This window comes from Lepidochelys olivacea, assembly GCF_965140295.1.
Source record: "Lepidochelys olivacea isolate rLepOli2 genome assembly, chromosome: 8".
Taxonomy (NCBI): domain Eukaryota; kingdom Metazoa; phylum Chordata; order Testudines; family Cheloniidae; genus Lepidochelys; species Lepidochelys olivacea.
Genome location: NC_140418.1, coordinates 42499377 through 42512608, shown reverse-complemented (window position 1 = coordinate 42512608; position 13232 = coordinate 42499377). Strand labels below are relative to the sequence as shown.

At 48.7% G+C, this 13232-nt stretch overlaps 1 protein-coding gene across 7 annotated transcripts in view; it reads left to right on the top strand.

The window, feature by feature from the left end:
* NOS1AP (nitric oxide synthase 1 adaptor protein) overlaps positions 1-13232 on the top strand; it is a 175471-nt gene that overhangs the window by 32745 nt on the left and 129494 nt on the right. For all 7 annotated transcript variants that reach the window (XM_084636807.1, XM_084636806.1, XM_084636805.1 and 4 more), the window contains one exon: positions 9416-9487. In XM_084636807.1, the coding sequence (XP_084492933.1) occupies positions 9416-9487 (72 nt within the window). Of the gene's footprint in view, positions 1-9415; positions 9488-13232 lie in introns of those variants that run through there.

The window sequence follows — 13232 nt, the reverse complement described above, 5'->3', positions numbered from 1 at the left end:
CAGTGTTCCCCATGGATTTTAGCCAGCCAGCTGAGGCTGCCAGGTGCCCAATAACCAGGCACGTAGGCCTGTGCAGGCCTCTGTTGTCTAACTTTGTCGAAAGCAATCTGTATGGCTCTTTTCATCAGCTTGGGGTGGGGGGACCCACCAAAGCAGGGCAGGGCTCCAGGGTGCTTCCTGAAAAAGAGGGGAGAAAATTAGAGCTCCCTGGGAGATACACATCAAGCTTTGTCCAGGGGCAAGACAGTGCACAGAAAGTCATGGACAGCACCACTGCTGAGCTAATGGTGCAGGGGTTTTGAAAGGGTTACCTAGGTTAGGAAAGTCTAAGGCAGCTTCTTGCGGAGATGGTGAAGTCCTCTTATCTGTCCCAATCCCTAAATCAAAGGGTAAATCCTCCCAGGGAGATATGGGGAGGAAGTGCCCTTTGTACTACATGGGAGTGGCAGGCTAGTTCCAGACCATTAGTGGGATGACGAAAATGATTGCCCAGCTCAGGAGAGGGAGCAGAGCCCCTGGGGCAGGGGATGGAATCTGGCTGCCTGTGGCGAAGGCCTGTGCACTCTAATTCGGCAGGCGTGTTGCAGGGACAGGCTTGGTCTCTGTAACCCAGCCCTGCAGGGAATTCTGGAGCCTGCCAGAGTCCCACAGAAGCACCCTGAGAGAGGCTGCCAGGTGGTGTGGTTGGGAGACTGCATCAACCATCTTGGGGTCAGAGGCCAAAACATCCTGCCTGGACACACAAGCCCTCTATAGAGAGGGAAGAGATGCCTGTGGCGGCTCCCAGTGGCTGATTTGAGGGAAGGCAAAGCTCCAAAGGGACAGGAGAGTGATGCCATGGCACAGGATTGGTTCAGGGTGGATATGGTTCAGCCTTGGAGCAGACAGTTGGCTGGGGGAGTCTCTGTTGATCTCGCAGGGAACCCAGGAGCAGCAGTGGGGGCCCAGGGTCAGGGAGGAGCAGTGCCACCCCCTCTGAGGAGGGGACCTCTGTGCACAGAGTAACATTGCGCTTCCAGACAGGAGTGATCTGTGGTGTGAGGCATTGAAGTGGGAGGGATGCGTGCAATGCACCCAGCATCTCAACTCCCACCCCTGGGTGCTGTGTGCATTGGGTTGGGAGGAGGAGGAGGGCAGTGCTATATTGGGGAAGCATTGCCATGGATACGGGGGCGCCCACACCCTCAAAACAGGGGCCTGTGTGAGTAATTCCTCACCCCTTCCCCCTCATCCCCAGAGCAGCATTCCCTCACCTTGTTTCCATGCCCTCAACAAGAGAATAGGATGGGACAAGGGGGCATGCATCTGTGGCCTGAGCAGCTGTTACTGTATTTAATCTCTAGCCTGATGCCAGGCTGCAGACACTGAGATACAGCTGCAGGCATCATCCCCCAGTCTCGCAGCTGGAGACATTTGGACTGGCCACTGAACCGGGGCTTTCCTTCTTCCAGGGTGGCTGCATCGTCATAGCACAGAGCCATAAAAGCAGCCATTGTTTGTTTGGCTTCTTCTTTCATCCCTCAGTGAGAAAAGCAGGCAAGGAAGGGTTAGTCAAAGGCAGTGTGAGGTCCCTAGTACTACCTGGTTAGTGCTATCTGTGCGGTGCTGGACTCAGCATTGGTAGCCGAGGAGACTCGGCTTCTACACATACCGAGATGGACAAGCCACTTAGTCTCTGTGCCGTCGTTCCACCTGTGTGATGTGTAATAGCACTGCCTTCCCCCCCAGGAGGTTGTCAAGTGCTCAAATACTACGGTGATGGGAGTTGAATAGCCGACTGCTGCATCTTCCCAGATAATACAGGTCACCCCCTGGATAAGGAAAAGCCAAGGCCACCAGACCATCTCTTCGCTCTTCAGATCCAAATCTCTGCCTGAGTTTCCAAGATCAATCCAAGTTACAGAGGGAAGTACTTAGGAGTTGGCAGTGCCAGAGTTATGGGCTCTGTGCTCCCCGTGCGTGTGTGTGCAATGCAGGCTGTGACCACATACTGTTTCTCTTTCAGGACCCCAGTCTGGGCTGGGGCTGAGCTATTTCAAAGCTGTCCAGTGGCTCATAGACATTTTAATGGGACTTCGGTGCCCAAATCCCTGAGGTGGCTGGAAAAATCTCAGCTTCCATGTGTGTCTCTAGTTTCGGATCCCTGCCCATCAGCTCACTGTTGCTTTGTAATGTAACTGGTCCCATTTACCTCCCTCTGTGCCCAGCCCTGGTGAGCATCTGTGTCCAGCTGTATCTGTTGGATAGCTGCACTGGCAACTTAGGCCTGGTCTACACTACAGGGTTAGGTCGAATTTAGCCACGTTAGGTCGATTTTAAAATGAATGTGTCCACACAACCAACCCCATTCCGTCAACTTAAAGGGCCCTTAAAATTGGCTTCTGTACTCCCCAGCGAGGGGAGTAGTGCTAAAATCGACCTTGCTGGGTCAAATTTGGGGTAGCGTGGATGCAAATTGATGGTATTGGCCTCTGGGAACTATCCTAGAATGTTCAATTGTGACCACTCTGGACAGCACTTTGAACTCCGATGCACTACCCAGATACACAGGAAAAGCCCCAGGAAGTTTTGAATTTTATTTCCTGTTTGGTCAGTGTGGCGAACTCAGCAGCACAGGTGACCATGCAGTCCCCCCAGAATTCCAAACGAGCTCCAGCATGGACTGAAAGGGAGACACTGGATCTGATTGGTGTATGGGGAGAAGCATCTGTGCAGGCAGAACGCCGATCAAAAAGAAGAAATGCTAATATATTTGCCAAAATCTCATAGGGTATGTTGGAGAGAGGCTACAACAGGGACACACGGCAGTGCCACGTGAAAGTTAAGGAGCTGAGGCAAGCCTAGCAAAAGACAAAGGAGGCAAGTGACCTCTCCGGGTCAGAGCCCCATACATGCCACTTCTATGATCAGCTGCATGCCATTCTAGGAGGGGACCCTATCACTACCCCACCACTGTCTGTGGACACCTGCAAGGGGGGGATTTCGCACAACAGGGAGGAGGATTTTGTGGATGAGGAGGAGGAGGAGAATGCTCCTGTATTCCGAGAATGTAGATTGTGAGCTCTTCTGGTCTGGTGCTCTGTGTGGATGCTACTAGAATGCAAGTAGTAATAGCACCTGACCAGAAAACAGTGCTCAAGTGGGAGCACTGTGCTCAAGGGCTGAGGGGAAGGAGAAGGATCACAATACTGCTATTAGCCTCCCCTCAGTCCTTGAGCACTGTTTTCCCATGCCATGCAAATGCCAGTTCTTCTGTGTTGTAGGGCATGTCTACACTGGCAGAGTTACAGTGCCGCTCAGAGAGCGCTGAAGGGAAACCACTGTTGTGTGTTCACACTGTCAGTTTGACTGTGCATTAGTGTGTTCACGCTTGCGGCACTTTCAGTGATATTTGAAGAGGTGCGCTTTGGGCAGCTATCCCACAGAGCATCTCTTCCTCTTCTGCCGCTAACCAGTTTGGTGTGGGAAAGTCAATCGTTGGACTCGTGTTGATGGAAGTGTGCAGGGCCATTAATCTCACCCTGCTCCAAAAGACCGTGACTCTGGGCAACATGCATGACATTTTGAATCGCTTTGCAGAAATGGGCTTCCCTAACTGGGTAAGGGTGATAGATGGCACGCATATTCCAATTTTAGCACCAGACCACCTAGCCACAGAGTACATTAATCGCAAGGGGTATTTCTCAATGGTTCTTCAGGTGCTTGTAGATCACCGTGGGTGTTTCACAGACATTAATGCAGGCTGGTCCATAAAGGTGCATGATGTACGCATCTTTCGGAACACTGGCCTGTTCAGGAAGCTGCAAGCAGGGACTTTCGTCCAGGACCAGAAAATCACTGTAGCAGAAGTCGAAATGCCCATTGTGATCCTGGGAGACCCCCCACCTACCCCTTAATGCCGTGGCTTATGAAACCATACATGAGGCAACTTGCTCAGCCTGTTGTTGAACCATTCCTTGCTGCTGTCAAGTGCAGAATGACTGAGTGTGCTTTTGGTCGTTTAAAGGCCCGCTGACGCTGCCTCTCTGTGAAGCTGGACCTGGCCGATTACAATATTCCTATGCTTATAGCGTGTACTAAACGCTCCATTATATTTGTGAAGGAAAGGGTGAAAGCTTCATTCAAGGCTGGACCACTGAGTCTCAGTGCCTAGAGGCTGATTTCGAACAGCCAGAGACCAGGGCTATTAGAGGGGCGCAGAGCCTTAAGGATCAGGGATGCCTTGAGGCAGCAATTTGAAGCTGAAAGCCACTAATATTTGTTGCTGTGCTCAGGAGTGCAGTGTTTGTAATGCTAGGAGGTGATTGTGATTGGTGCGGACGATGCAATATGAAGGTCTGTTGCTTTGCAGGACTCTGTTTGCTTTCAAGTAATAGAATAAAGATTGCTTTCAACCCAACACAATTGTTTTATTCAACAACAACTGGAGGGGAGAGTCAAACAAAAAAACACATCCCCAGTGAGAGGTTGGGGGAAGGGAAGGTCCCAGGAGGAGGTGGGGTCCCAGTATGGCTAAAGATTTGTGTATGTCCAGGGATCGTATCCAGCCTTCTCCTTTGGAGTACAATGCAGCAGGTTTTGTACTTCAGCAGGGCCAAACTGCAGAGGGATGGGTGTTGAGTGCAGTAGGTAGTGGGAGTCCACAGTGCTGAACTGTGAGGAGGGAGGAGTGGAATGCTGAGGGTAGAGAGTGGAGCCAGGAGGTTGATAACAGTGTGGTGGTGGTGTGCATGGGGCGCATGGGAAAGAGTTTTGCGACAGTGACTGCAGGGGAGGGCGGGCACGGAGCTGCTCGGTTTGAAGAGCTAGTATTGCCTGGAGCATGTCCACTTGGTGCTCCATAATGTTTAAGAACCGTTTCGTGGCTTCATTCTGGCGTGCCACATTCTCCTTTCATTCCGTCTTCTCTCTGTCCTGCCACTCCTTCAATTCCTGTTTCTCGGCAGCGGAGAGCATCATAACCTCACACAGAAAGTCCTCCTTAGTTCTTCGTGGCTGCTTTCTAATTCTGTGCAGCCGTTCTGCTGCCGATAACAAAGAGGAGGCTGGGCTCCCAAGGTCATCTCTGTGAAGTTTAAACACAACATTGTACAGAAGCAGTATTGTTTGCAACACAGAGACCACTGATTCAGCGATTTAAAACACAGCCAGTACTCTCACACCTGTTACTAACTGGCTGACCCCAGGCAAGCACACATGAGCTACAAGACCCCCAAAATGGTGAGTAGCCACAGGGGCAGGGGCAATCGCTCTTCCTGGACCCTGCTGTACACTGGGCACGTGGCTTTTGGGAGAGCCAGCACTGTAGGGGGGGCTTGATAATCATTCCTGTCCCCACATTTTCCACAGGATGTGATCATTATGGAAGATATCTCACTGATGAGGGTGAGCAGGGAATCAAGAGAGGGTCTCCTCCAAGACGGCGGCTTCTGCCCTGACCCTTATACAGCTCTCCTGTGTGCAGCAATGGCTTTTCCCTCCACTTCACCCCCATGGTGGCACAGGAAAGTTACCATTAGTGGGGCAAGAAACAAAGCAGCTCTGCCCAAGAACCTGTGGCAGCGGATTGCCCAGTATCTCCACGAGAGTTTCCTGGAGATCTCTGAGGCAGATTCCCATAAAGTGAGAGAGTCAATCAACACCCTGTTCCATCGCTCAGACTAGGCATGTGGTGGGAGACCAGCCTGCTTTCTGCAACCCTCCTGCTGCCAACAACATGCTTCAGCGATTTCCAAAATCAAATCCACTTACCAGGGGCCTCCTCTCCTGTTTGCGTTTCGCCAACATCCAACAGCTGTGACTGGCTGGCCTCCCCCAGAGTAGAAAAGAGCTCCTGGCTGCATGCATCTCTGACCTCCAAGTCATCCTCTGCCTCTGGGTCCCCCTCCCTTGCCACATCCTCTTCCAAGATTTCCTCCTCCTGGCTTGGTCTACTCTCGACTGGAATGTGAGCCACCGAAGTATCCACAGTGGTCTTCGCAGTGCAGGTGGGGTCACCGCTGAGTATCACGTCCAGCTCTTTGTAGAACTGGCAGCTTGTGGGCACAGCATCGGAGTGGCGGTTTGCCTTGTGGTAGGCATTCCACAGCTCCTTCACTTTGACCCTGCACTGCAGTGTGTCCCGGTCATGGCCCCTTTCTGTCATACATCATGAAATCTGTCCATAGGTGGTATAATTCCTACGGCTGGAGTGCAGCTGGGACTGCACAGCCTCCTCTCCCCAAATGCTGATGAGGTCCAGCAGCTTGGCATTGCTCCAAGCGGGGGATTGCCTGGTGCATGGAGCAGGCATGGCCATCTGGAAAGATGCGCTGAGACCACTGCACACGTCGCCAAGCAAACAGGAAGGGGACTTTCAAAATTCCAAAGGAATGTACGGGGTCCAAAGGAATGTACAGTTGGTCACCTGAGGGCAGGGCAGTAGAGTTCAAACTAGAGAGATAACAGGCATTGTGGGACACCTTTATCCCCTTGGCAGCCAGAGGTCTAAGGGCACCCAGATCATGGGGTTGCATCCCTGATCATCTTGGCTAATAGCCATCAACCTATCTAGTTCTTTTTTGAATTCTGTTATAGTCTTGGCCTTCACAACATCCTCTTGGAAAGAGTTCCACAGGTTGACTGTTATGTGAAAAAAATAGTTTCTTTTGTTTGTTTTTAAACCTGCTGCTTATTAATTTCATTGGGTGACCCCTAGCTCTTGTGTTATGAGAAGGAGTAAATAACACTTCCTTATTTACTTTCTCCACACTAGTAATGGTTTTATAGACTTCTTTCACATCCCCCCTTAGTCACCTCTTTTCCAAACTGAGAAGTCCCAGTCTTATTAATCTCTCTCATATGGAATCTGTTCCATACCCCTAATCATTTTTGTTGCCCTTTTCTGTTCCTTTTCCAATTCCAGTATATCTTTTTGGAGATGCGGCACCCAGATTTACATGCAGTACTCAAGGTGTGGGTGTATCATGAATTTATATAGAGCCCATATGATATTTTCTGTCTTCTTATTTACCCCTTTCTTAATGATTCCCAGCATTTTCTTAGTTTTTTGTTTGTTTGGTTTTTTTACTTGCAGTTGCACACTGAGCGGATATTTTCAGAGAACTATCCACAATGACTCCAAGATCTTTCTTGAGTGGTAACAGCTAATTTATACCCCATCATTTTATATGTGTAATTGGATTATGTTTTCCAATGTGCATTACTTTGCATTTGTCAACATTGAATTTCATCTGCTATTTTATTGCCCAGTCACCCAGTTTTGTGAGATCCCTTTGTAACTCTTCACAGTCTGCTTTGGACTTCACTATCTTGAGTAGTTTTGCATTGTCTGCAAATTTTGCCACCTCACTGTTTACCCCTTTTTTCAAGATAATTTATGAATAGTACTGGTCTCCATTCAGATCCCTGGGGGATACTGCTATTTACCTCTCTGTTCTGAAAACTGACCATTTAATCCTACCCTATCTTTTAACCAGTTACTGATCCATGAGGGGACCTTCCCTCTTATTCAATGACAGCTTAATTTGTTTAAGAGCCTTTGGTAAGGGATCTTGTCAAAGGCTTTCTGAAAATCTAAGTACACTATATCCACTGGATCCACCTTGTCCACATGCTTGTTGACCCCCCTCAGAGAATTCTTGTGTATTGGTGAGGCATGATTTCCCTTTACAAAAGCCATGTTGACTCTTCCCCAACAACTTATGTTTATCTCTGTGTCTGATAATTCTGTTCTTTACTATAGTTTCAACATTTACCTGGTACTGAAGTCAGGCTTGTAATTGCCGGGATCACCTCTGAAACCTTTTTTTCAAAAATTTGGTGTCACATTAGCTGTCCTCCAGTCATCTGGTTCAGAAGCTGATTTAAATGATAGGTTACAAACCACAATCAGTACTAGTTCAGCAATTTCACATTTGAGTTCCTTCAGAACTTCTTTCAATGGAAGACTAAAAAATTAACACTATACAAAATGACATTGGCTTATAGTAAAGGAATTAAAAACTGTCTGCTGAAAGATCTCATCAAACCATAATTTTACTTGGGAAATCCTCATCCCATGGGGTGATGGAGTAGTCTGTTCTTGACATCATAATACTCAGTCTTTATCAATGATCTTGAAGAAAATGATTGCAGGTAAAGTTTATAGAGGATATATGTTGATGAAGTAGTAAATACTGAGGACCGGCCGGTTTTAGAGTGGTCCGGATCTCTTTATAAGCTGGATGCAATCAGGTAATGTGTTTTAATACTGCCACCTGCAAGGAACGATATCTAGGAACAGAAAAGGCCACTTACAGGACAGAGGACCACATCCTGGAAAGCAGGGACTCTGAGAGACCTAGAGGTCATGATGGAAACCAGATGAACATGAGATCCCAGTGGGATGTTGTGGTTAAAAGGGCTTATGCAATGCTTGGCTATCTAAGTGGATGACTATCGAACTGTATATAGCACTGGTGAGATCATTATTGGATACTGAGTCCAATTCTGGTGTCCAAATTTCAAAAACAATGTTATAAAATTGGAAGGAGCTCAGTAAAGAGTTATAAGGACGATTTGAGGTCTGGAAGGCCTTATAGCGAGAGACTAAATAAGTCAAATATGGTTTATACAAGGGAAGTTTTAAGGGGTGACTAGATAATCTCCTATAAGTACCTATATGAGGAAGACATTTCTGAGAGCAAAGGGCTCTTGAATCTAGCAGGCAAAAGTATAACAGGATCCAGTGACAGGAAGCTGATGCTTAGCACATTCAGAATCAAAATAAGGCACACTTTTTTAGCAGCAAGGGTAATTAACCATTGGAACAACTTAGCTAAGGACATGGGAGGGGGGGCTCTCCGCACTGGGGATCTTACGGTGAGAAGTCTTTCCAAAAGACCTGCCGGACGATATGGGTTTGATGCAGGAATCACTGGGTGGAGTCTCTGTCCTGTGCTATGCAGGAGGTCAGACTAGGTTGTCATAATGGTCCCTGCTGGTCTTAAAACCAAAAATGAAGACCGTTAACTATGTGGTTTGATGAAATGCCTTGCATGGTAGGGAGAATGAATAATCTGCAGATATGTGAAAGATGAAAACATCAGGCCAATAGATGGGAGGGGGGGGGGATTTAGGATGACTCAGCCTAGGAATAATGGGATGAAATTAAGAAATGGAAAATTTAGGATGAATATCAAGGAAAATTTCCTGACAGATGGATTAGACTGTGGAATAGTTTCCCAGGGAAAGTGACAGAACTGTCATTGTCTAGGACACGTAAAATAGACTGGACAAAGTGCTGTGATGTCTAAGGAGAAATGCTCCTGCATTGGCAGGGGGTGGTTTAGCTGCTTGGTGGAAAAGTCCCTGCATGTCTGTGCTATTTTACAGACATTGGAGCTGTACTAATCCTATATTCTTCTTTTTGCAGTACATTGGAAGCCTTGATGTGCCTCGGCCAAACAGCAGGGTAGAGATTGTGACTGCAATGCGGAGAATCAGGGTAAGTGTTGCAAAGGGTGTATGTTTCCTTGTGTGTGCCACATGGTTAAAGAGCCCAAGAAGGGGCACTGGAGGGCATGGCTGCCTGATGGATTCTGTGCTCTTGACGAAACATTAATGTTTCTCGTAAGTTGGCTTCTTTGATGATCTTTCTGACTCCACATGTTCTCACTGTAGGTTTCATGTCTTTGCCTATGTTGTCTTGGATGTTGGAAGACTCCCATAAAATACGGGTTTTTTTTCTTGGTGGGGTATTGACTGGCATGGAGGCATCCAGTGCCTACCATGTGCCAGTGTCTTGACTTGGGTTTGGTGGGGTTTGAGTGGCTGTCTCAGAAGCTGTCAGCTGATAGGGAGGGAAGTGTAGAAGGAGAGCGTGGTTGTGCATGTCTGTCTTGGTTCCTGAAGCACAGACAGATGCATGCGCAACTCTTAGATGAAGCAGGGCATGTGTTGTGCAGAAGGCTCTCCATGAAGCATATGTGAATGGTTGAGCCCATTGCATTTCCAGAGTTGTTGTGCTATTGCACCACTTCATTATCAGAGAGGAGTGGTGGCCCTGGAATCACAAGTGGGTCTGTTCTAGGTACCTGTGTTGTTATCCCTGTGATTTGTGCCTAGTTTTTTTTTTATCATTGAAGGCCAATTTTAACCGTGTAGTCGGCTGGCCAGTGGCAGTAAGGTGGTGAGTGGTATTTACTCTTACAATTATGACACTGTCATGTTTGGAGATTTCCCTGGGATCTGCAGGAATGACACCTAAGTTATACCCCAGAACCACAGCCTGGCACTGCTCTGAATTTCTCCAAGGGTGGATTTGATTGAAATCATGATTTAGATCACTAGTGAGGAAGACTCGATTTAATCATGGATTTCTACATAAAAGTGCATTCTTGTTGGTTGTTATAACCTTAATACATATTCTTCACAACTCAGATAGATGTAGGTTTCATTTTTAGAAGGTACACACTATACATTTTTAAGTGATTTATTTAAAACTTTTCAGATTAGTTTTATAGCTATATCAGAAAATGAATGAATGATTGTTTGGTTATTTCATTTACCAAAGGTAATTGAAGCAGATATTTATGAAGTCATTGGGAGGTGAAATTCAACAGGTTAATCCTTAGTATTTGTGGGATTTTCTGGCCATGCCGTATTAGGAGGAGAACATCACCAGACAGACATTTAAATTGTTTTATTTAACTAAAACAACAATGTTATGTATTCTGGATTTTTTTCTTCAACAACAAACATAGAATATTTTAACAAAACAAGCATATGAATTTTTGAATTTAAACATTCAAGTTTTTTAAAATCAGGTTTGTTTTTGTTAAAATTGTTTTTAACTAAAATAGTTAAATGAAATATTTTTAAAAACAAAACAAAAATTAAATTGACTGTCAGCCAGGTCAACACAAGAAACTTAAAATATTGGCTTCTGCAGCTAACTCAGTCGTCTTCACCTTCATTTTCCTGTTTGTTCATAATCTGGAAAAGAAAAACAAGCTTTCCTGCTTTTTCAGGTCCCAAACGATTTTTCAATTTGGAATGAATTAGTCCAAAGGAAGAAAATATTCTTTCTACACTGGCAGAAGAAGCTACTGCTGTTAAAAGTGAGATTCTTCTTTGAGTGATTGCTCATGTGTGCGTGCTTGCCACGTGCACTGGTGCTGGAAGTTTTTCCCCTAGCAGTACAGGTAGGGGGGAGCGCCCTCCCTGTGACCCCTGGAGCGGCGCCTGCCTGGTGCGGTATAAGGAGGGCTGTGTTCCCCCCACCCTCAGTTCCTTCTTGCTGCCAGTCAAGGTGCATCGGAACTGCTCAGCTCCAGCTTTGCTGCAGCTCGTCCCCAGAACTCTTCATTTGTTCAGTAGTACCTGTAGTTAGCTAATTCAGTTAGTTTAGCCATTCAGTTAGTCATTGAGCCTGGGCCAGGGTATGCCCCACGCCCCAGGCTTTAAGTCATGTGGCTCTTGTAGGCGTTCTGTGCCAAGGAGCGACCCGCACGCAGATTGTCCGTGCTGCTTGGGAGAAACCCATGTCAGCGAAAGGTGCAAGATCTGCAAGTCTTTCAAGCCCCGGACTAAAAAATAAAGGGACTTTAGGCTCCAGGCTATCCTAATGGAGTTGGCGCTGGCCCCAACCGTGGCACACTGCTCCGAACCGGGACCTGGCACCGCGGCATTGGTATGTGGAGACCCTCTGGTACCATCGTCCAGTCGGCACCACTCCCTGTCCACCGGGCACGCCAAGAGGACCGGAAAGACTCCCTCTTTGTAATGGCACCGAGGGAAGTCTGGGACAGAGGCTAGGCCTATGTCGGGTAGTCCTTGATCCCCATCGGGCCCGAGGCCTCCGACTCATGTTGAGCGGAGTAGCCCGGCCCCTTCAGAGCAGACCTCTCTGGATGCCATCTACGTCCGAAGCCCTCCAGGCAGCCTGGGACGTCATGTCCATGCCGGTGCCCAGAGCTCTGCCAATGTTGGCCCCGCGCTCCAGAGGCAAGCTGCCACTGGGATCGCCGCAGTCGCCACCGGCCCAGTACCAGTCTCGGTCAAGGGAACGTTCCCGACACCGCCCAGCGACGTTCAGGGCTCAGTCTATGTGGATCGCCCTCGACACCGGCCAGACTGTCTGGATGGGTGCCGTCCAACCGGGACTCCCAGCATTGCTCGTCTTCGCAATGAAAATATCGACGGAACCATGGTGGATGTCGCCAACAGTCCTAGTCTCGCAGGAGATACTGCAGTCAGTCGTGGCACGATTGTTGACACCATTCCCGCTTGGACTCCCGTTCCAATCTCCTTCCTTAGATATTTTTAAGGTCAGGCTTGACAAAGCCCTGGCTGGGATGATTTAGTTGGGGATTGGTCCTGCTTTGAGCAGGGGGTTGGACTAGATGACCTCCTGAGGTCCCTTCCAACCCTGAGATTCCATGACTCTATGATTCCAAGTCTCCACCAAGGCACCGTAGCCCCGGGCATCGATCGCTGGCATCCCGCAGATGCGGGTCCGCCCATCGAGGCCGTTCGCGGAGCAGCTACTACTGTCAGTGCCGCTCCTCCACGTCAAGATCGTGGTCCCGTGGCCTACGTTGATCCCGGCACCGCAGATACTCTCGGTTCAGAGGCAGCTGTGGATCATATGCCAGCCCGGCCTCCCCTCACAGCCGTCCATCTACAGGCCAAGCTAGTCAGCCCAAACAGCCGGCTCCGCCGGTGCCTCAGCAAGTGCAATGGCACCAAGCATCGTGGCCAGCCCAGTGGTACCAGTGGGCACCATGGCCTCCAGTGCAGCCCCCAGTGGGGGCTCGCTCGGTGGCCGGGACCTCAGAAGCACCATTGACGTCCATCTTTAGACCGCCAGAAAAAAGGTGCCTGGTCTCGCCCCGTCCGGAGGAGCTGATTGTGGCCCCATCCCCCTCTGTCCCACAGGAGGACTACACCAAGACTTTCTAAAAAGCGTGGCAGCGAGCCTCCACCTCCAGGCTGAGGAGATGGAAGAGCCCTCAGACTCCCTGTTCAATGTGCTGTCACCGTTCAGCACCGGTCAGGGTGGCCTTGCCACTCCATGAAGGGGTGGCAAGAATTTTGAATGCCCTGTGGCAAACTCCAGCCTTGTTAGCTCCCATCTCTAAAAAGGCGGAGTGCAAGTACTTTGTACACATGACGGGACACCAGTATCTGTATACCCACCTGACGCTCAACTCCTTGGTGGTCGAGTCAGTCAACTACAGGGAGCGGCA